Below are 22720 nucleotides of genomic sequence, written 5' to 3' on the forward strand. Positions count from 1 at the left end.
TTGAAGAGGAGTGGACCAACATTCCACAGGCCACAATTGACAACCTGATCAACTCTATGCGAAGGAGATGTGTTGCACTGCATGAGGCAAATGGTGGTCACACCAGATACTGACTGGTATCCCCCCCATAAAACAAAACTGCACCTTTCAGAGTGGCCTTTTATTGTGGGCAGTCTAAGGCACACCTGTGCACTAATCATGGTGTCTAATCAGCATCTTGATATGGCACACCTGTGAGGTGGGATGGATTATGCTCACTATCACCGATTTAGACTGGTTTGTGAACAGTATTTGAGGGAAATGGTGATATTGTCTATGTGGAAAAAGGTTTAGATCTTTGAGTTCATCTCATACAAAATGGGAGCAAAACCAAAAGTGTTGCGTTTATATTTTTGTTGAGTGTAGCTGATAATATAATATTCAGTTTGTTTAACTAGAGATGTGGCAAACAGTAAATATTCCACATAGTAATTTAAAAGTATCACCAGGAATATATCCTGTAAGTAACTGTGCACACATACCTGTAGTTGTGTGCACAATTGTAGTTTTCACATTCAAAGCATGGATTTGAGTCTATTTAGAGGTTTGCTGCAGGTATCTAATTAATACCCCTGAATTCACTTTTCAGTTTTTTTTTTTTAATTGGGATTTTTCTCATTCCATCCAGATATCAGTTTTGCAGCTTAGCTAAAATTTCCATAACAATTGTTCATTTTGTGACAAAAGCACCAAACCTGACACACATATTCTAAATGAATTAATACTTATTTTTAGATGTGGACGTGTCCTGGAGCTGACCTCTCATGGCCTACAGGGGTCAATGAATAATTACACGGGGTCAAAATTAAAAAATGTTCCAATCATATTGAAAGGTATATCATATTATTTTTCTGATCATAATGATTCCAAAAAGGTATAGTTTAACCTATCCTTGACTAAATGTTGTGGAGTTACAGGGTAAAAACAGCAAAAACGATGTCAAAGGTCTATTTCTGTTTGTACAGAAGTCAAAAGATAAAGTTGTTCCAATTGTGGTAAAAAGTGATGCAAATTATTGGTTGAGTTAATAGGGTTTTAAAAAGGAATACTTTGTACTATCTGTCATGCTTAGTTATCATATTGTGGGGTAACCAGTGGTGGGCACAGCTAACCAAAAAGTTAGCATCGATAACCATTAATCAGAACAGAAAAGTTATCTTTTACGACGATAAACTGCATCTTTATTACAGATAACCGATAACTATTAGTATTGATTCAGACGCAGCCACATCAGATTACACTGTTTCACTTAACCAGTTTTAACTTTAAGCGCTGCAGAGGCAGCTGGGTAAATTCAAGGATCACAAACACAAAGAACACACGAAAAATGAATAAATAAAAAAATAAAACCCCAAACACTCATCTTTCAAAAGCAGTAAAACACAGTATTAGAAGTCACAGTTTCTCGGTATTAGATACACTGTCATTTATAAACTAAAGCTACTGCTTTTTTCACACGCTTTGAACCCTGTGGCTTAAACAACCGAAATATATCCATTAATGCATTGACTGGCAGAGTAAAATACATGTAGTAAATATAAATTCTTACCTATTAGTTTCTGTGGGATTCATCTGAATAAATAATCCACATAAAGCGTCCTTTTTAAAAAATCCAAAACAGTGTCTAAACGTGAAGAAAAGTCCCTCCTTCTGTACACACAGCTGCACCATGAGAGCTCCTCCCCCCCCACCAAGTCTTGGCGATTAAATTACAGCCACAAAGAAATAAAATGAAATAAGGTTAAAACTGTCTGTTCTGTTTTTGTGTCAAGTGGACGAGTCACTGTAACGTCCAAAGTGAACATGAACTACACTACCCACAATGCTCCCTGCATCAACCGGCCAATCACGTTTTGCGCTTAATGATGATGTCATCAGCAAGCGACAGGCAGCCAGTCTGCTACATACAACAAAATGGACTAAAATGTTTGATTTTAGGGTTTACAAACGTTTTTGACCATTAAACTTTACCAGCAAAAAAATATTAGCGACTGAAAGTTATCGGAACTAAATTTATCGGAAGATAATTGGTTCGATGATGGTTTTAAAACTTATCTGAAAAGCTAATCCAATAGCAAAAACATCAGCTTCGATAATTATCTGCTATCGGATTAGCTGAACTGTGCCCACCACTGGAGGTAACATATGTCACATGCCATAGAATCCAATGGACATCAACCTTGTTTGACCTTTACTGTGGAGACCAAACATTCAACACAGACAAAACTATTCCATTTATTAATCCTATTAGCTCAACCAATAATTTGCATCACTTTATTGCCAAAATTAATGCAACTTTAACTTTTGACCCCTGTACAAACTGAAACTGACCTTTGTCATTGTTTTTGCTATTTTTCCCCTGTAACTGCACAACATTTAGTCAAGGATAAACTATACCTTTCGGAATTGTTATGATCAGACAAATAGCACTGTATACCTTTCAGTGTGATTGGAACATTTTTAAATTTTGACTCCTGTGTAATTCTTCATTGACCCCTGTAGGTCATAAGAGGTCAGCTCCAGGATACCTCCACATCTGAAAATAAGAATTAGTTAATTTAGAATGTGTGCCAAATTTCATGCTTTAGTCACAAAATGTACAATCATTTCAGTGGTGTAGTCTACGTGGAATGCAGGTAGATGCCGTCTACTCACCTAAAATGACCGGGAATTTCCATCTACCCACTTCAAATTGCCCCGGGGAATGTGACGGTGTAAATAAAATAAGCCCTTATTGACTGTAATTTTATTTTCTCCCTTTAAAAGACAGCCATCAGGCATCCATCACTGCAGAGTGCACCGTATGTCCCACCCGCTCGCTCTGCTAGATAAGAGTTTTAATTGGCTCATAGAGAGATGGGGCGGGGCTACCAGCTAATCAGCGCGAAAGCCGCACACAAACAAGAAGAATGCTGGAAATATCGATGGTGATTATTACCCGACAAAATGAAAAGAAAACAGGCCTTGGTTTTAGATTTTTTCTTTTTCCCAAAACGTCCACCTGCTGCTTCAGGGCCGATTGATGAAGTTTGCACCCTGAGTGGAGGAGATAAACCTGGCGCTGTCTGCATTTCTGGTAAGTGGGCTAGCCTACGACAGCTAGTTTCTTATTTGTTCACTAAGCTAATGGACCTTTCACACTGAATACGTCAGACGTGTCAAAAAACGGTCTAAAAAGCATTATTTTCAATGAGACGCGTTGCTTTTTAGATGCTGATGGGAGCGCGCATTGCCGCTTGTCGGCAGGCTGACGTAGACAAAGTTCAAGCCAATCCAACTTTCTGAGCCGTGACGTACCTTTGCGTTGTCCAATAGGAACGACGTGTCGGGCCAAAACACGGAAGACTAGTGGCAGAAACAGAAACCACTGATCTGTACAAAATGGATCGGTGTAGAAATAAACCACTGATCTGTACAAAACAAACGTGTCACAGGACTGCTCATTTATGGAGCAGTTTTATGAAGAAAAATCCTTGGAAATGTTTTTTGTTGTTGTTTGTTACCTCAGAATTTCTGATTACTGTTAAAAAGTTTAAAACACTTGAATTAAAATAGCTAAATAGATCAATAAATGGTTCTTTAGAAACCTTTCATCTGTAAATTAAAACCACGTTATTTCAGATTAGATAATTTCTTGTTTAACATAAGGAACCTTGGACATTTATTTTTAGACAAAATAACATGGTAATTTTTTTTTTTTTTTTTTTTTTTTTTTTTTTTTAAGTCTGGTAGATTATTTATATCTCATTTCAACCAGAAAAACAGACACTGTAAATAAATAGAAATGTTTATTATAAATGCAACAGGAAATAATTTAACAGTGACTGCAGTGTGATTGTAAAGTAGGACTTCTGTGACATAAACCTCTTGATGAATTTTTTTTTTAATGCTCATTTCAACTTGTAATTTTGACAAAATATGTAACTGCCTTTAATGTTATCAGGACAGAGTCATTTCTAAAATATGAATTTGAGCACAATAAGTGGAGAGCTTCTACTTGTGCAAATGTCTTTTGACTGATTTGTGGACATTTTTAATGATCCGTTCATTTATTGTTAAAATACAAAATGAAACAGCTTTTTAAAAAAATAATAGAGTTTTGCCGGTAATCTACAGATGTCTCTTGAGCTTGAGTCCCGTTGGCTGTTGGATAGTGTAGTTTTAAAATGACTGGAATTGGTAAGTGACATACTCTCAGTAGTTGCATGGTTGTCTTAGTTAGTTAGTTGGTTGTCTTCATACTGTACTTTTGTGCCACGGATTTGGCCTACAATGTTTTTATCATGGGTTGAAAAGGTTTCTGCAAAGTAAAGCATCTACCATATTTTCATTGTATGGGAATTTTCTGGGAGCTAGCTTCTGTCCTTCAGCCTAGCTGCTGTTTTAATGGAACTTAACGTATACTAATACTAGCTTGTTTATACTGGGTAGGTTTCCTTATGGACCACAAAGCCTACAGGTTCCAGTCCCCCGTCTGGACCTGATGATGGACTGTCAATTTCAACAGAGATTGTGGTAGGAGGCGTGAGGCTCTGCAGCCAGTGCATGCTCATGTAGACCTGTGTGTTCTGTTTTGTTTTTGTTTATGCATCTAAACTGTCCACAAACAACGTGGGGCCATGCGGATTATATGAAGGGTGAATCTTGCAGCTGCTGAATTTGACAGTACAGGCTCATATCCGATACTAAATAGAGGGAGGAAAAGTGAACTCTTGCAATATACTTAGTTGGGAGGCAATAATCTGCTCCTTATTATTGTTAGGAGAACTTTTCTTTCTTAATAACAAGGAGTCAGTCACTTTTTTTTTTGAGTGACTGTGACTTAAAGTTGTCTTATTTACTGTTAAACAATACACAGTAGCTTGCATATGATACTTTTGGCTGGATTTAAACATTGTTTATTCCTGGTTTATGACCTGATTCAATCAATCAACTTTTTTCTTGTATAGAAAAAAGTTGATTGATTTCTTTGTTAAATTAGGTTTTCAGATGCCGAAAAATAAATGTATTTGATCTTTGTATTTTTTAATCACTTTTAGATTTACTGTTGTATACTGTATTTTGCAATTGGTGCAAATTATTTACTTACATTCTGACATTTCTCACATTTATAGTGGCAAATATAGAATATAAATGATCAGATGGAAAGTATAGATCTATTTGTTATGGTGTTAAAAATGTTAATAACCGGGGTGCAATGCACGAGGTTGATGACGGGCAAAAAACACAGTCTACCCACTTCAAAAATGTAGACTACACCACTGAATCATTTTGCCTATCCACTACACTATCAAAGGTGAACAGGTGAGACTCCTTTAATATGACTCTGGTTGCAAAAACATGAAGGTCACTGTCAACAAGAAACATCTGCACAAATTCCTCAAGCAATTCTAGCTCATTAATGCCCCCTTTACACAGGACTGCGTCAACTGTGAGTCTGTCGTGCGGTTTAAAATGTGCCTGATCCGCAGCGGTGACAAGAAAACACCCTTCTGTGTAGCAGCGGCCCCTGTGCGGTGTTGGTGTCTCACGTGGAGTTTGGGCGCTACAGATGGCGTCGCATTTCCACAGAGACCTGCTGCTTTTTAGACATATATGCTGGATTTTGAACGGTTTGCTGTCAGATTTCCTCACTGTTCGTGCACACACACAGAGAGAGAGAGAGAGAACAACACGAGCTGAATATTAAATGGTTAATTTTTCACGCTTGTCAGTTTGAATTTATCTTGTGTGGGTGCGCGTTGAGAAAACCCACTTTTTTGTCTTCTGCGCACAGTGTTCTGTGAGTCAAACTCTGGATTAAACAGTTCATGGAAGAAAAGGACAAAACTGTTGTGTGTCCACAATGGATTTAATGTACCAACTTACATATTAAAACTTTCCACGCAAGGTGTTTCTGACAGGTGTACGGCAGTGGGGGGAATGCACACACACGCATAATCTAAACTGAATGTGGACAGACAGAAACATGGAAAAAGGATTAATTTAATATTTAGCTCATTTTGTCTTCAATGGAGACAGCTTTTTAGTTAGTTAGTGCTACAGGTTGCCATCATAACAATAATCAGGCACAGATTACTCGTCTGATGTGTCTGACGTGACACACTCTTTCAGGGATAGTCGAGCTGCATATTCTACTTGTGCTGAATTGATACCAGAGCTTTCAAAAGCCCAGAATGAACCATCAGGACGATCTGCTGTTGCTGCAGGAAAAAAAAAAAAAAAAAAAAAAATGCCACAGCCATTGGGTTGTCATGTGGTGGGCTTTAAGGTGTTTTTGTGTGGCCTGTGTGGTATTTGTGCATCTTCCGGTGTCACAGACCGAACGGTTCACCCCTAAAAATTGGTCTGCCCTGACTCCACTGCGCATGCATCATTTCGGAGCTCAGCCGCTCCTCTAAGACAGTCTCTTCTCCCAAAGTGATCAAATGGATTCATGGGATTATTAACCATCAGATGATAAGGTAAAACCTCTTAAATCATTCTAAAGTTAGTTTTAAGCAGAAATAATGCGGTTTTAAGCAGAAATGAGGTGATACTCTGACGCTTTGAAATGACAGACGTGCAGTGAACGCATCAGCTAGCAGCTCATGTAGCCACGGCACTCTGATCGCTCCCTCAGTCTTTTATTATGAAATAATGCTGAATTTATGTGTAACTCGTTGTTGTAGAAAAGCTTCAGATATCTGTCGCTGAGATAGATGATGACTGGAGGGCAGTCTGAAGCAGAAAAAGCAGATAATCTGTGAACGGCAGCTAATGACGCATGCGCAGTGAAGGCAGGGTGTACCGATCTTTAGGGGTGAGTGGCGACACCGGGCTTGGCGACTCTTCTGCAGGTATCAGGTGTAGCTTCACCCTTCACTGCAACATTTGCGATCATGGCGGTTTGTGAGTGGATAATGACTGGACCTTGTAAGGTCCTGGCGGCAACTGAGTGCCTCTTTGGCATCATGTGGCGTTTCACGCGATTTCATGAACGCACAAGGACCGCTGGACGAACCCCGTCCATGTGTAAAGGGGGTTTAACTGATCGTTGCAAAACCTGCTGTCAAATCCCTCCCTTTGACTACTCCTCAAGTGTTTACGTCTGATTTTGTTTCTCGTTTAGTCCCACTTTCTTTGCACCCTTCCCTTGGGCTCACCCAGCCTCTTCAGGGAGCTGTAGCGGTTGATCTCCGGTTTCATGGCGACCTCGTAAGATGGCGGCAGCTGAGCCAGGTTGTGGAAAGAGTGCGAGAAGGAAGGATGGCCGCTGTTGTGTCTGATGCCCCCCATGATCCCGCCGCTGGCACCGCCCATGCCAGGGCCCTTACCGCTGCCCGACAGGAGGGAGCCCCCGGAGGATAGCTGGGAAGTGTTGTTCATACGGGGCCCACGCTCTGGAGAGAGCGAGAGAGAGAGAGAGGTGCAAAATGAAAGAGGAGGAAAGAGGGAGGAGGGGAATGAGGTACAAAGCAGAGGTGAAGAGAGAGTGAGGTGCAAATGGGAGAATAAAAAAGATGAAGAGAACAGAGAAACAGAATTGAGAAAGACAGCAAATGGAAAATGATAAAAGGGGAGTGGGAGAAGAAAAAAAGAGATAAAGCAGGAGAAAGAGGCGAGGCAGATATAAGATAAGGAAAAAAAACAAACCCAGAATGTTAGAAAAGTGGGGGATAATGAAAAGATGCATGAGATGAAAAGAAGTCAAAACAAAATACAAAAAAAAAAAAAAAAAAAAAAACATGGGAAGGAGTGAAAGGCAAGAAAAATAAAAATGAGAGGAAAAAAGGGAGGAGAAAAGAGGAGTAGAAGCAGCATATGTAAAGCAAGGATGAGAGAAGATAAAAAGGTAGAAGATGAAAAAGGAGAGAAAGAGGAGGTAAAGAAGGAGCCAGAACAAAGGGCTGATTTGTAAACGTCTCCATGGTGACGAACTATAAATACGACGCTGCAGCGTTTATCTGTGCACGTCGGACGCTCCAACACAAACAGCCACACGGTGAAGTCCATAAATATTTGGACACGGGCAGCCTTCTTCTCAATTTAGCCGTCTGTCAAAAAACAAGTGGACTAATTATTATTACACTTATAATTCAGCAATCAAAAGCAAAACACACAACTGTCCATTTACTTTTGGACCCTTACAAATGGGTCACAATACACAAAAACTGCTGTCATTCAAACTACAGTCTTCTAAAATGAATGTAAATACCCTCAAATCTTCAAGATCCGGTTTATTTCCTGTGAGTGTTAATATGATGCGACACAGGGCTAAAATAAAGAAGCTCTTTGTTCATGTCCAAATATATGAGCCACATTATAACTACATAGAAAATGTAGAGTGTACAGGAGCGCCTGCTGCACATTCACATATATGCAAAGTGCAAAAGCAGCACATCAATAAACACACATAAAACATTCAAATTTTAGCAGTGAGCGTTCACTCTGCAACACATACCGTTTGCTCGTATTTACTTCAAATAAGTACATTTATATACTCCAAGCAACGCACAGCTGCAACATCCTCACGTCGATGCACCCGCCAGTCACCAAATGTGCAGGTTCTGTACACTTAAACAGGGACAACAACAACTGCACATTCAAAATGTACATTTGAAGTTGACAAGCGCATGCTGCACATTGGTGGCTCGGACCCGAGACGTTACATTTATGAAGAGGGATGAGTAGAAACTTTATTAACTTCAAAATGACAAAAACACAACAATGCTACACTATAAAGCAGCAATAAGTGTGTGGAAAATGGCCCATTATGTGGTGCGTCTGGTCTTTGAGACAGACGGCATTTGTGCGGGAATAATTACAGGCTGAGATCTTGTTACGATTACCGCTGGTCGTATACCGGTCAGTGATGGCTGACACTAATGGACAATATTAGGCCAATAAAGTCTCTTGTTAAACGTCACTCGGGGAACACACACACACACACACCCCATTGGCGTGTGCAGCACATGGTAGGAAAAAGCAATGCGAGCGCTGAGCTCATAATGAACTTGGAGGTCAGACTGAATGCGCTACGATGGCTGACAGAGGCTGGAAAATGGCAAATGTGTGCACCGAGTCTGACTCAGATTTGAAGTGTTAATCACAGAGCCTGCTTTTTCTGTTTTTATGACCTCCCAAGAGGCTGTTAACATTATCTAACAGAAGAAGAGCAAGGCTGAAACCAAGGAGGAATTACCCGGTAAAGTGCTCTAAATGTTGGCATTCTGCACTACACAATATAAAAAAAACACTTCAGTGTGAATGAATCCAAAACCCTACAGATCACTCCAGTAATCACATTTACGCAATTATAAAAAATTGCATACACAAAGCAAACACCCCTCTGAAGTTTAGGATAAAAACTGCCTTCAACTTCAAAAAATTTACTAGGTTCTTCCTCTTATTACATCCAATAGTTCCACCAATAAGCTTTGAATAACATGGGACCAAACTCTTGTTGATGGCAGGAATAAAGTATCACAGAATGAATCCTTCAACTAATTGTTATCACTAATCTTGTACCACAAGCAAATATTTTAGAAAAGAATTGAAAAAAAAAACAGCTCAGGGGGAACCTTCTGTCTGTGGTTTTAGTCCCATTCAGTTTTGACATTCAGCTACTTTGCACCCTGTGAATCTGTTTTGAACTGAATCAGAAAGACCTGGGGTCTCGTGTACAAAGACTTGTGTGAATTTCCTACTGAAACATGACACACACAAAAATATCCAGATGTATCAAAGTGTGCATACGCATGGATCCAAGCATGTTCCGTTTGTACAGCCCAATCAATGTGGAATTGACCGCACATGCACACATACCAAACTCCTCCCTTTCCATGCCCCTATTTAAATATGCAACTTCATGTAAATAGGCTCTGGGAGCTGGAATTCCCCTCTCCGTCAGTTCAATCAACATGAACACAGAAAAGAAATTATACCAAGTGTGAGCTACAGATGATGGAAATGAAGTGGAGACATGCAGGGATAGTTTATGTGGTACCCTGTCAAATGGAATAAACATGAAATGGAAAAAGGTTAGTGGGAGCGTGTGTGTGTGAGGCTGTAAATGCTGTGGGCTCAGAGCAGCACACACATTGAAGTTAAAAAAGGAGGTGCGCCGTGGCCGATAGCGTGTGACATTAACAACTTTACAAACACGTTTATTGACAATTACTGAACACAGGGAGACAAGAAGCTCTGCAGCTCTAGTTTCACCATCAAGAAAAACAATATTAATAATAATAACAAAAATCATATTTGAATGAGCACATGCCCTAATGTGCCCGGAACAATTACACGAATAAATTATGTACTCACCAAGCAGCCACCCATTGCGCACAGTGCCAGCCTGCCTGTTCCCAACCCAACCCAATGCATTTGTGCATCACATATGATCTGAACATTGTTGGAATGAAAATGTTTCTTATTAACAAAAACAAATTCATCATGTGATGGCACCTTTATAGGGGAGGTGATGGCCTAGTGGTTAAGCGTTGGTCTTGAGACCAGAGGATACTTGGTTCAAATCCCAGCCTGACTGGAAAATCACCAAGGGCCCTTGGGCAAGATCCTTACTCTCCTAGTTGCTCCCAGTGTGTAGTGAGCACCTTGCATGGCACCACCCTGACATCGGGGTGAATGTGAGGCATTATTGTAAAGCGCTTTGAGCAACTGATTCAGATGGAAAAGCACTATATAAGTCAATTTACCATTTATAGCAACATGTGTGCATTCAATAGCTCCAATTACATTAGGGAAACCTGCTCTCGCTGCAAATTGCACTTTAATGTTGGAATGTGATGTGCCTGGATGACATACTGATGATTGCGTTCTGCACAGCTGGCATGGCTGGGCTCAAGGTTTACTGGCACAATCCTGACCAATCAGCCAGCTCATGCTGGAATGCTCCTGGTGCCAGGAAGCCCAGCATGGTCAGCACCTGTGTGGGCATAGACAACCCCTGCCTCTTCACGATATTGCGCTATGAGTCGGCCACATTCTGCATGCAACTCCAGTAACAGTGGCCTTGGTAATCAAAATTGGCTTATGAGCCAATTATCATCATTTGCAAGTAAATCCTTGCTTTCCCTGAATACACGCTCATGTCGGACTGCGCCATTTGCAAGATCTACTAACAATGCTAGCTCAACCATTGTTAATGCCATTTTCTGCAAGCATGTGGGTGTGTTAATTGTTCATACATGTGTCTCTGGTGTGTACATCACTCTGATGACTTCTTGTTTTCACACTATTCACAGTTTTCCAGCATCACCTCTACATGTTGCCACTGGAACAATAGCTGGAGAAACATGCATATGCTAGTCATGATTTTTGCGTGGTGCACCATACATTTCCACAGTCATTTCACTTTTGATACATCTGAAGAAAAGCATGGAGAAGGACGTATGCCACGTTTTTGTGCGTATGCAGCCTTTGTACATGAGGCCCCTGACCTTGAGTATTCAAACTGCCATCACTTGTTTCTTGTCATGCTTAGTCCTGTCCTGGATTTTGAGTTATTTTTGTGTATTTGATGTTCAAATGTTGTCATATTGAATCCTGAGATTTGTTTGGTTGGATCTGGAATTACCAGTTCACCTAGTTTAATTTTGTGTTGTAAAGCCTTATGTGCCTACTGGCAGCATGACAACTTTCGTGTTGTGATGGAACCTTCTCTCTCTCTTGAGACACACACACACACACACACACACACACTACACCTCTTGGGAAAATTGTTCCTGTATTAATGATAAATGTCCACCAGGTGGAAATACTGCTCCATTTCAAGAACCTTGATTACAGGCTCCTGTGGGACACAATGATAAACCTGTTGCTTATAGTATATATATATATATATATATATATATATATATATATATATATATACACACACACACACACACTAGAGCTCTTGGCAAAATTCTGTTGTACCTGCATTAATGGTAAATGTCCACCAGGTGGAAATATTGTTACAGCTTCCAGGCATAATGCTTTTGAATACATCTACGCCTAAATCACCATCGTACTCTATTTGGTCGGTAACCTTCACGTTTTCTGTGCAGCCATCATAGTTACACTGATACGACTGGAATTGCGCTGTTTTTTGCCAGCATTGCCTTTTTGTGGTGGAATTCCTGTGAGCACAAACTTGGGAAAGTGCAGTAACCTCGCTTAAGCCAAAATTTCCATTAATGTGCAGCACCTGTTGGAAAGCACATCACTGCTACACAGAAGGACCAGAAAAAAGGAAGAAGAGGAAGAAGCGGCACATTTGGAAGCAGGCTTTTGGTGGTGGGGCAGTAAGCAGAGGGCAGGCCACAACGTTTAGCTCACACTCTTACCAAGGATGTGTCATTTCAACACAGCATGTGACACATTTGGCACAGAAGATGCGTCATAATGAGCACACGTCATGTTGGAAGGAAGGGGCGTGTCGCCACAAATCAGTGTTGACAATGTCACACCTGTTAAGAGTGCAGGACAGCTGTCACACCAATAACAAGACACAGACAGTCTGTGTGGCTGCGCCGCTAACCACAAGGCTTACCGATGGCGGCAGAATGTTTGGGGCTGGAAGCAGACCCCTGCTGGTTAAAGTGAGCGGGCAAGATCCCAGCTGCAGAGAGAGCAGAGCCAACAAACTGATGGACAACCACTCGAGAGACACGGAGGCATGTGTCGAGTCAGCGCTCGAGAGGACAGGAGAGAGGAGCAGAGCAACCGGAAGGAAAGACGAGCAGAGAGACAGGAAGGAAGGACGAGCAGAGAGACAGGAAGGAAGGACGAGCAGAGAGACAGGAAGGAAGGACGAGCAGAGAGACAGGAAGGAAGGACGAGCAGAGAGACAGGAAGGAAGGACGAGCAGAGAGACAGGAAAAAGGAGCAGACAGAAAGGAAGGAAGGACAAGCAGAGAGAGGGAGAAAGAACAGAGAGAGGGAGGAAGGACAAGCAGAGAGACAGGGAGGAAGAGCAGAGCAACAGGAAGGAAGAACAGAGCGACAAGAGAGAGGAGCAGAGAGACAGGGACAAGGAGCAGAGCGACAGGAAGGAAGAACAGAGCGACAGGAAGGAAGAACAGAGCGACAAGAGAGAGGAGCAGAGAGACAGGGAGGAAGAACAGAGCGACAGGGGGGAGGAGCAGAGCAACAGGAAGGAAGAACAGATCAACAGAGAGGAGCAGAGAGACAGGGACAAGGAGCAGAGAGACGGAGGAAGAACAGAGCGACAAGAGAGAGGAGCAAAGAGACAGGGAGGAAGGACAGAGCGACCGGAAGGAAGGACGAGCAGAGAGACAGGGAGGAAGGACAAGCAGAGAGACAGAGAGAAAGGGAGGAATAGCAGAGAGACAGAGAGAAAGGGAGGAATAGCAGAGAGACAGAGAGAAAGGGAGGAATAGCAGAGAGACAGGGAAAAGGAGCAGAGAGACAGGAAGGGAGGAAGAGCAGAGAGACAGGAAGGAAGGACAAGCGGAGAGACAGGAGAGAGGAGCGGAGAGACAGGAGAGAGGAGCGGAGAGACAGGAGAGAGGAGCGGAGAGACAGGGAGAAGGAGCGGAGAGACAGGGAGAAGGAGCAGAGAGACAGGGAGAAGGAGCAGAGAGACAGGGAGAAGGAGCAGAGAGACAGGAAGGAAGGAGGAGCAGAGAGACAGGAAGGAAGGAGGAGCAGAGAGACAGGAAGGAAGGAAGTGCAGAGAGACAGGAAGGAAGGAAGTGCAGAGACAGGAAGGAAGGAAGTGCAGAGACAGGAAGGAAGGAAGTGCAGAGACAGGAAGGAAGGAAGTGCAGAGACAGGAAGGAAGGAAGTGCAGAGACAGGAAGGAAGGAAGTGCAGAGACAGGAAGGAAGAACAGAGCGACAGGAGAGAAGAGCAGGGAGACAGGAAGGAAGAGCAGAGTGACAGAGAGGAGCAGAGAGACAGGGACAAGGAGCAGAGAGACAGGAAGGAAGAACAGAGTGACAGGAAGAAAGAGCAGAGAGACAGGAATGAAGGAAGTGCAGAGACAGGAAGGAAGAACAGAGCGACAGGAGAGAAGAGCAGGGAGACAGGGAGGAGGAAGGCAAACCTGCCAGGAAGTAGCCTTTTTTATCTTAAGTAACATTTTATAATAAATATTCTTTAAAAAAAATTTTTTCTACATCAATGAATTTGTTGAAGAAGGAAACGATTGCCTGTCAATCAAATGAAAAATAATCAGTAACAATTTTTTAATTATTTAAGGAAAATATTAAAACTTTGCCGATTCTAGATTTTTAATTCGCTAATCACTGATGCAAACTCAAGATAAGTGTCGTCAGGGGATAATATACCCCCCACAAATCAGTAATACAAAGTGTCGGAGGATCACCCAAGTACACCTTTAAATATGCTAAATATGAATTAAATCTGTAAACTGGTTCTTGAGATATTACGCTAATAATCGAAAATGGACAGATGGACGGACATGCTGATAGTGAGTTTGCTGGGGATCAAACCTTCATCTAATGTACAACTCGCTGCACTAAATGCGCTACAGTCACACAATCATCCATCCATTTTCTATACCCCCTTACTCCAATTAAGGGTCATTGGGGGGAGCAGGAGGAAGCCTATTTCAGCAGTCATGGGGCATGAGGTGGGGTACAGCCCTGAACAGGACGCCAGTTTATTGCCGTTCCAACAGTCCCACATTACAAACTGAATTCTAATCCAGTTACATTTAAGTGTGTGAGATTTCAGACCGTATATTATCGGGGTAACGGTGGCAAAATATTCGACCGTTTCACATTTGGATGTATTACTCTGTGCCCTGACTGGTGTTCTGATGAGATGTCATTCCTGTGGAATGTGCCTGCGGAACTGCGCAGGCACACGCACGTGCAACATTGTTGGGACGCGTAACTGTTGATTTATGCAACGAGACGTACAACTTGACAGAACACTTGCTGTGCCCTGCTAGCTGTTAGCGCTGTTAGCTGAGAGCGAGAGAAAGTCGCGTACTGACGGCATCACCTAAATGGGTGAATTTAAGCTGCCATATGAAAATACTGATGTGGATTCTGATACAGAATTACTGTTTCACATTTGATGGATTTATTACTCCGCTCCCTGACCGCTGTTGGAGCGACGCTGCCTCGGCTCGATGGTAAGCCTCCATAAACCGAATTGCCTACAGAAAAATAAACCATGCAGACGATGGAATTGGATTATAATGGGAATAACCCTGTTGTGTTTGCTGATTTGATCTGTCTGACGGTCACAAATATATGTTTTACGGCTCTGCTAATGAGTTGCCGTAAAACTCCTCTTTACCAGCTCCGCTTATGCGTCACTGGTAAAGCTCAATCTGCGACCGTATAACCAGCATGAATGTCCACAAATCATCAGGCACAACAGGATTATTCCCCAATTATTACCTCCGCCAACTCTGTTATGTTATTGTCCCTGTTTGTCTGTTTGTTTGTGAACAGCCTGGAGCCCACAATTTGTCATATCATTATGAAATTTTTAATGAAGATTCATATCCTGATAGACAAGACGTGATTAAATTTTCAAGGTCAAGGTCAAAGGGCAAAGTCAGGAAAAATCTCTATCTTTAACATTGAACAAATATTTAAAAAATTCATAACTGTCAAAAAAGATCAAATCTCTTTCATATTTGAAAGCATTATATAGGATGGTATCCTTTATCGACTGACCAAGATGGATCCGGATCTGATCCAGATGTTGTGGCCATTTAAACTGAACACTGAAAACCACATTTAATGTATATTTTACATTATATCTTAATCAAACGTGCCCTAATCAGTCTGAGGTGCAGACTAGCACTCTATCACCTGACAAAGTTTGATCCCGTGTCACCGACCGAACGGTCTCCCCTAAAAATCGGTCCGCCCCGCTTTCACTGATGATGCGCATGCATCATTTCTGTGCGTCAGCCGTGGTTCAACGATTATCACATTTCTGCTTAAAACTGCACTCCAGTCATCATCTACCTCAGCAACAGATATCCGAAGCTTTTGTACAACAATCATTTCCACATAAATTCTGCATTATTTCATCATAAAAGACAGAGGACGCGATCAGATCGCTGCAGCCAGATGAGCTCCTACTGCTGCGTTCACTGCGCCTCTGGCATTTCAAAGCGTCCGTAGCGACTCACCGATTATCGCCTCGTTTCTGCTTAAACCTGACTTCAATCAATCAATCTTTTTTTTATATAGCGCCAAATCACAACAAACAGTTGCCCCAAGGCGCTTTATATTGTAAGGCAAGGCCATACAATAATGATGTAAAACCCCAACGGTCAAAACGACCCCCTGTGAGCAAGCACTTGGCTACAGTGAGAAGGAAAAACTCCCTTTTAACAGGAAGAAACCTCCAGCAGAACCAGGCTCAGGGAGGGGCAGTCTTCTGCTGGGACTGGTTGGGGCTGAGGGAGAGAACCAGGAAAAAGACATGCTGTGGAGGGGAGCAGAGATCGATCACTAATGATTAAATGCAGAGTGGTGCATACAGAGCAAAAAGAGAAAGAAACAGTGCATCATGGGAACCCCCCAGCAGTCTACGTCTATAGCAGCATAACTAAGGGATGGTTCAGGGTCACCTGATCCAGCCCTAACTATAAGCTTTAGCAAAAAGGAAAGTTTTAAGCCTAATCTTAAAAGTAGAGAGGGTGTCTGTCTCCCTGATCTGAATTGGGAGCTGGTTCCACAGGAGAGGAGCCTGAAAGCTGAAGGCTCTGCCTCCCATTCTACTCTTACAAACCCTAGGAACTACAAGTAAGCCTGCAGTCTGAGAGCGAAGCGCTCTATTGGGGTGATATGGTACTACGAGCTCCCTAAGATAAGATGGGACCTGATTATTCAAAACCTTATAAGTAAGAAGAAGAATTTTAAATTCTATTCTAGAATTAACAGGAAGCCAATGAAGAGAGGCCAATATGGGTGAGATATGCTCTCTCCTTCTAGTCCCCGTCAGCACTCTAGCTGCAGCATTTTGAATTAACTGAAGGCTTTTTAGGGAACTTTTAGGACAACCTGATAATAATGAATTACAATAGTCCAGCCTAGAGGAAATAAATGCATGAATTAGTTTTTCAGCATCACTCTGAGACAAGACCTTTCTGATTTTAGAGATATTGCGTAAATGCAAAAAAGCAGTCCTACATATTTGTTTAATATGCGCTTTGAATGACATATCCTGATCAAAAATGACTCCAAGATTTCTCACAGTATTACTAGAGGTCAGGGTAATGCCATCCACAGTAAGGATCTGGTTAGACACCATGTTTCTAAGATTTGTGGGGCCAAGTACAATAACTTCAGTTTTATCTGAGTTTAAAAGCAGGAAATTAGAGGTCATCCATGTCTTTATGTCTGTAAGACAATCCTGCAGTTTAGCTAATTGGTGTGTGTCGTCTGGCTTCATGGATAGATAAAGCTGGGTATCATCTGCGTAACAATGAAAATTTAAGCAATACCGTCTAATAATACTGCCTAAGGGAAGCATATATAAAGTGAATAAAATTGGTCCTAGCACAGAACCTTGTGGAACTCCATAATTAACTTTAGTCTGTGAAGAAGATTCCCCATTTACATGAACAAATTGTAATCTATTAGACAAATATGATTCAAACCACCGCAGCGCAGTGCCTTTAATACCTATGGCATGCTCTAATCTCTGTAATAAAATTTTATGGTCAACAGTATCAAAAGCAGCACTGAGGTCTAACAGAACAAGCACAGAGATGAGTCCACTGTCCGAGGCCATAAGAAGATCATTTGTAACCTTCACTAATGCTGTTTCTGTACTATGATGAATTCTAAAACCTGACTGAAACTCTTCAAATAGACCATTCCTCTGCAGATGATCAGTTAGCTGTTTTACAACTACCCTTTCAAGAATTTTTGAGAGAAAAGGAAGGTTGGAGATTGGCCTATAATTAGCTAAGATAGCTGGGTCAAGTGATGGCTTTTTAAGTAATGGTTTAATTACTGCCACCTTAAAAGCCTGTGGTACATAGCCAACTAACAAAGATAGATTGATCATATTTAAGATCGAAGCATTAAATAATGGTAGGGCTTCCTTGAGCAGCCTGGTAGGAATGGGGTCTAATAAACATGTTGATGGTTTGGATGAAGTAACTAATGAAAATAACTCAGACAGAACAATCGGAGAGAAAGAGTCTAACCAAATACCGGCATCACTGAAAGCAGCCAAAGATAACGATACGTCTTTGGGATGGTTATGAGTAATTTTTTCTCTAATAGTTAAAATTTTGTTAGCAAAGAAAGTCATGAACTCATTACTAGTTAAAGTTAATGGAATACTCAGCTCAATAGAGCTCTGACTCTTTGTCAGCCTGGCTACAGTGCTGAAAAGAAACCTGGGGTTGTTCTTATTTTCTTCAATTAGTGATGAGTAGAAAGATGTCCTAGCTTTACGGAGGGCTTTTTTTTATAGAGCAACAGACTCTTTTTCCAGGCTAAGTGAAGATCTTCTAAATTAGTGAGACGCCATTTCCTCTCCAACTTATCTGCTTTAAGCTACGAGTTTGAGAGTTATACCATGGAGTCAGACACTTCTGATTTAAAGCTCTCTTTTTCAGAGGAGCTACAGCATCCAAAGCTGTCTTCAGAATGATTTAAGAGGTTTTACTTTATCTGATGGTTAATAATCACGTTATTCCCTTTGACTGCTTTGGGTGTAGACAGGCAGACTCAGACGTGCTGCTGTGGTCCCAAATGACGCATGCTCAGTGAAGGTAGGGCGGCCAAATTTTTAGGGGGGACCGTTTGGTCAGCGACACCGGCTCAGATCCACATTGTGGGTTTTGTGGACATTTGAATTTAATTTTGAAAATCAAAAGTGCCTCAGTCGCTATGACAGTGAGGCGCTCGCTGACACGCTAAATGAATAGACTAAGTTTGATCTGCATCTGATCCGTACTGCAGCTTTAGCAGATATTTCATTGAAAAGTCCTTTTGATCTGTATTTTGTATTATATTTTAGCTTATGAAAAGCCACTTTTAACAGGACTTTGACCTTGAAAATTTTTTCCAAGGTAAAAATTTGGGGAATTGGAAACGTAGTGTTGCTGGAGGTTTGTGCTCTACGAGCGCGGTGCTCTATTTAATCATAAAAAGGCAAAGGAGCAAAACACAATTGTGGAACCGCAACCACAGAATATTCATATTAATCGTTTCAGCCCAGAAACACTTCAGCTCGAGAGGAACCGAACATATTATATTCTGGGTTCTAACTGAAACTGCACATAAAGTTAAACTGTATTTGGACCCTTTCACAATATCCGTGAAATCAGTGTTGCCACAGTTACTTTGAAAAAGTAACTTAGTTACTTTACTGATTACTCAATTGTAAAAGTAACTTAGTTACTTTACTGATTACTCAATTGTAAAAGTAACTAAGTTAGATTACTAGTTACTTTTTTAGTTACTTTTCCCAGCTGCCGACAACAACCCTCTGCCACCTCAACATGACAATGATACCTGTTTTGCCAAAACTCACTTTATAGTCACCCTTTCTTGACTTCAATGAAAATAAATACTTGTTTTATAAAAAGTAAAATAAAGACGTCTTTCTTGACCTCATATTTAACTGTTGACAGCACTGTAACAGTAAAACTTGCAATTTCGAGCCTACATTGTTTATAAAAGGTAACTATTAAATTCTAACATTTTTCTAACATTTAAATTCTCTCTAAACATTTTACTTGTCGAAATTATTATTATTTTAAGCAATATTAGTTGTAGTAAAAAACGGCTTCAAAATTGCACCTTTAATCTAGGGGTGTTGTGGGGGAGGGGGCACATCCTTGCCCCACGCCCCCATTCCATCTGGATTCGCCCCTGCTTTGGCGTTTGAGCACAAAGAATGGATAACATTTATTTATGCAGAAAACAGGACCAGATTTACAGGTAAGAAAGTTTTATTGCGTTTTCACATCATGTGGTCCTCAGAAAGAGAGTTTAGGTGCATTTGAGTGGAAAATAGTGTTAGTTGTTGACGCGTCGCGGAGGATCAGCTGTTTTTAACGACCAGATACAGAGCGGCTCAGCTCAGAATTCTAAATAAAGGAGGAAAAAAAGTATAAAAATGTCTTTGTAAAGCTCAGTGCAGGTGTGCTGATCACCGTGCTTTAAGAGGTGAGGACGAGTCGAGCAGCTGCAAAAAACCGCGGATTAAAAGCTCACAGCTCGCTTAAAGTGGACAGTTCAGTCGAACCCCGACCTCCTGCCCACGGACCAAGTTTAATGCTGTTATCGACCCACAATGAAAAATAATAGTAACGCACAGTGACATGGAGAAGTAACTTTAATCTGATTACTGATTTGGAAAGATTAACGCGTTAGATTACTCGTTACTAAAAAAAGTGGTCAGATTAGAGTAACGCGTTACCGGCATCACTGCGTGAAATCAAAAACGTTGGCCTGCGCACAGTCTTCTTTTGACTGCAGTTTTTTTCCTGCCAACAACATAAAAGCACTAAAAGCTCTTAAATATCACTTTGGCAAAATCCTGGAAAGTCTGAAAGGGGAGTTTGTGAGGCGAGAGACAGAGGCAGAACAACAGAGAGACGAAGCAGAACTAAAAGACGTCGTTAGACTGAAATACGACATTCACAACCATTCTGACAGCCAATGCTCAGCTTCTGTCCACTTACTGGGGGAAAAAAAAAGCTTTTTGAACATGGAAAAATGAATGAAAACTTCAAAGTGTCTTTTACAGCCGCTGTCATAACCCATAATTTGAAAATGGACATTTGATTTTACAGTAATTCTGATAGAAATAAGTAAATGCAGAATACGAGGTCTATTAGAAAAGTATCCAACCTTATTTAAAAAAAAAAAAAAAACAACATATGGATTTGAATCATGTGTGCTTGCGTGAGCCAACCTTGAACCTTCATGCGCATGCATGATTTTTTTCACGCCTGTCGGTTGCGTCATTCGCCTGTGAGCAGGCTTTGAGTGAGGAGTGGTCCACCCCCCTCGGCGGATTTTCATTGTCAGGGAAATGGGTGAGAGACTGCTGCTTTGCTTGATCAAATTTTTTTTAGAAACTGAGGCACATCCATGTGGACACCATTCGAGAAATTCAGGTGGTTTTTGGTGAAACTTTTATGGGCTTCAAAGACATTAAGGGATGTTACTGTCGCTTTAAGGACGGCCCACAGCAGCTGTGGGGCGCGCCGCGCTCCAGCTGCCATCGACAGGCTGAACGACCATTTCATTTCTAAATGGATCGCTCTGTGGATCCGTGACCATTGTGTGCACTTTCTCTGGTTATCACAAGAGCTGGACATCACCCATTTTCCTAACACCTCCGTTTCGGAGTGCCAGAAGGACAAGCTGGGACATGTCCACCTCTCCACAATTTCTCTGATACTCACTCGACTGGTAAGCACTGAAAGGCATGTCCCAGCTTGTCTCCGAAACGGAGGTGTTCTTTGTCTCGCTTGCTGTCGTGACGCGCAAAGCGTCCGCTCCTTTCCATGACAAAAACTCCTTGTAACAGTGGAATGTGCCGTTCATTTCCAAACTGGACGCTGTGTTTTATCCGGGACGTCGTCTGGACTAGTACAGGAATTGTGAAAAGACGTGGACATCAGCACTTTTTCGGCAAATTGAGACACGCAAAGCAACGCCGTGATGAAGCGTCACAGAACATGTTCTGGCATGTCCAGGCTCATCCACAATTTCTTGGATAATCACTCAACTGAAAAACCACAGACAGCTGTCTGAACGCCATCTCAAAGCCGTCCTGTGAGACCAACATGGAGGTGGTTTTGTGTCGCTCCAGCAGCGAATCCATCATCGGCTTTCCATGACAAAATCTCTTGTTAAAAGTGAAATCTGCAGGAAAATGGGTGATGTCCAGCTCTTGTGATAACCAGAGAAAGTGCACATGATGGTCACGGATCCACAGAGCGATCAGTTTAGAAATGAAATGGTCGTTCAGCCTGTCGATGGCAGCTGGAGCGCAGCGCACCCCACAGCTGCTGTGGGCCGTCCTTAAAGCGACAGTAACATCCCTTAATGTCTTTGAAGCACATAAAATTTTCACCAAAAACCACCTGAATTTCTCAAATGGTGTCCACATGGATGTGCCTCACAGTTTCTAAAAAAAATTTGATCAAGCAAAGCAGCAGTCTCTCAGCCATTTCCGTGACAATGAAAATCAGCCGAGGGGGGTGGACCACTCCTCACTCAAAGCCTGCTCACAGGCGAATGACGCAACCGAGAGGCGTGAAAAAAAAAATCACGCATGCGCATGAAGGTTCAAGGTTGGGTCACGCAAGCACACGTGATTCAAATCCATATGTTTTTGTTTTTTTTTTTTAAATAAGGTTGGATACTTTTCTAATAGACCTCGTAAATACTGTCAAAAAAGAACCGGGGTGAAAGTTTAATTTTAAAAGTGAAATATTACAAAACATTTCTATACATTTCAGTATTTAAATACTAAACACACTTCATTCTATATTTTTGGCCTTCTAAAGCGATAAATATTTATCCACCAGGGGGCAGACTAGTGCTGTCTGGTTGGCAGAATTTTTTTTTTTTTTTTTTTTTTTTTTTTTTTTTTTTTTTTTTTTTTAAATCTCACATATTACTAAATTCTTTAGCAGAAATGTCACTGTCACCAGGGGAGGTGATGGTCTAGTGGTTAAGGTGTTGGGCTTGAGTCC

General features: G+C 41.5%; 1 protein-coding gene across 3 annotated transcripts in view; it reads right to left on the reverse strand.

Annotated features, from left to right (window-relative positions):
• The window catches only part of shisa7b (shisa family member 7), a 92010-nt gene that overhangs the window by 22013 nt on the left and 47277 nt on the right, over nucleotides 1-22720 (reverse strand). For 2 of the 3 annotated variants that reach the window (XM_034160788.1, XM_034160789.1), the window contains exons 7-8: nucleotides 12575-12643; nucleotides 7185-7421 (exon numbers count right to left, since the gene is read on the reverse strand). In XM_034160788.1, coding sequence (XP_034016679.1) covers nucleotides 7185-7421; nucleotides 12575-12643 — 306 coding nt within the window. The remainder of the gene's footprint in view (nucleotides 1-7184; nucleotides 7422-12574; nucleotides 12644-22720) is intronic. The other variant, XM_034160790.1, reaches the window with a different exon arrangement.

This window comes from Thalassophryne amazonica, chromosome 20 (genome assembly GCF_902500255.1).
Source record: "Thalassophryne amazonica chromosome 20, fThaAma1.1, whole genome shotgun sequence".
In the NCBI taxonomy this organism is placed as follows: Eukaryota; Metazoa; Chordata; class Actinopteri; order Batrachoidiformes; family Batrachoididae; genus Thalassophryne; species Thalassophryne amazonica.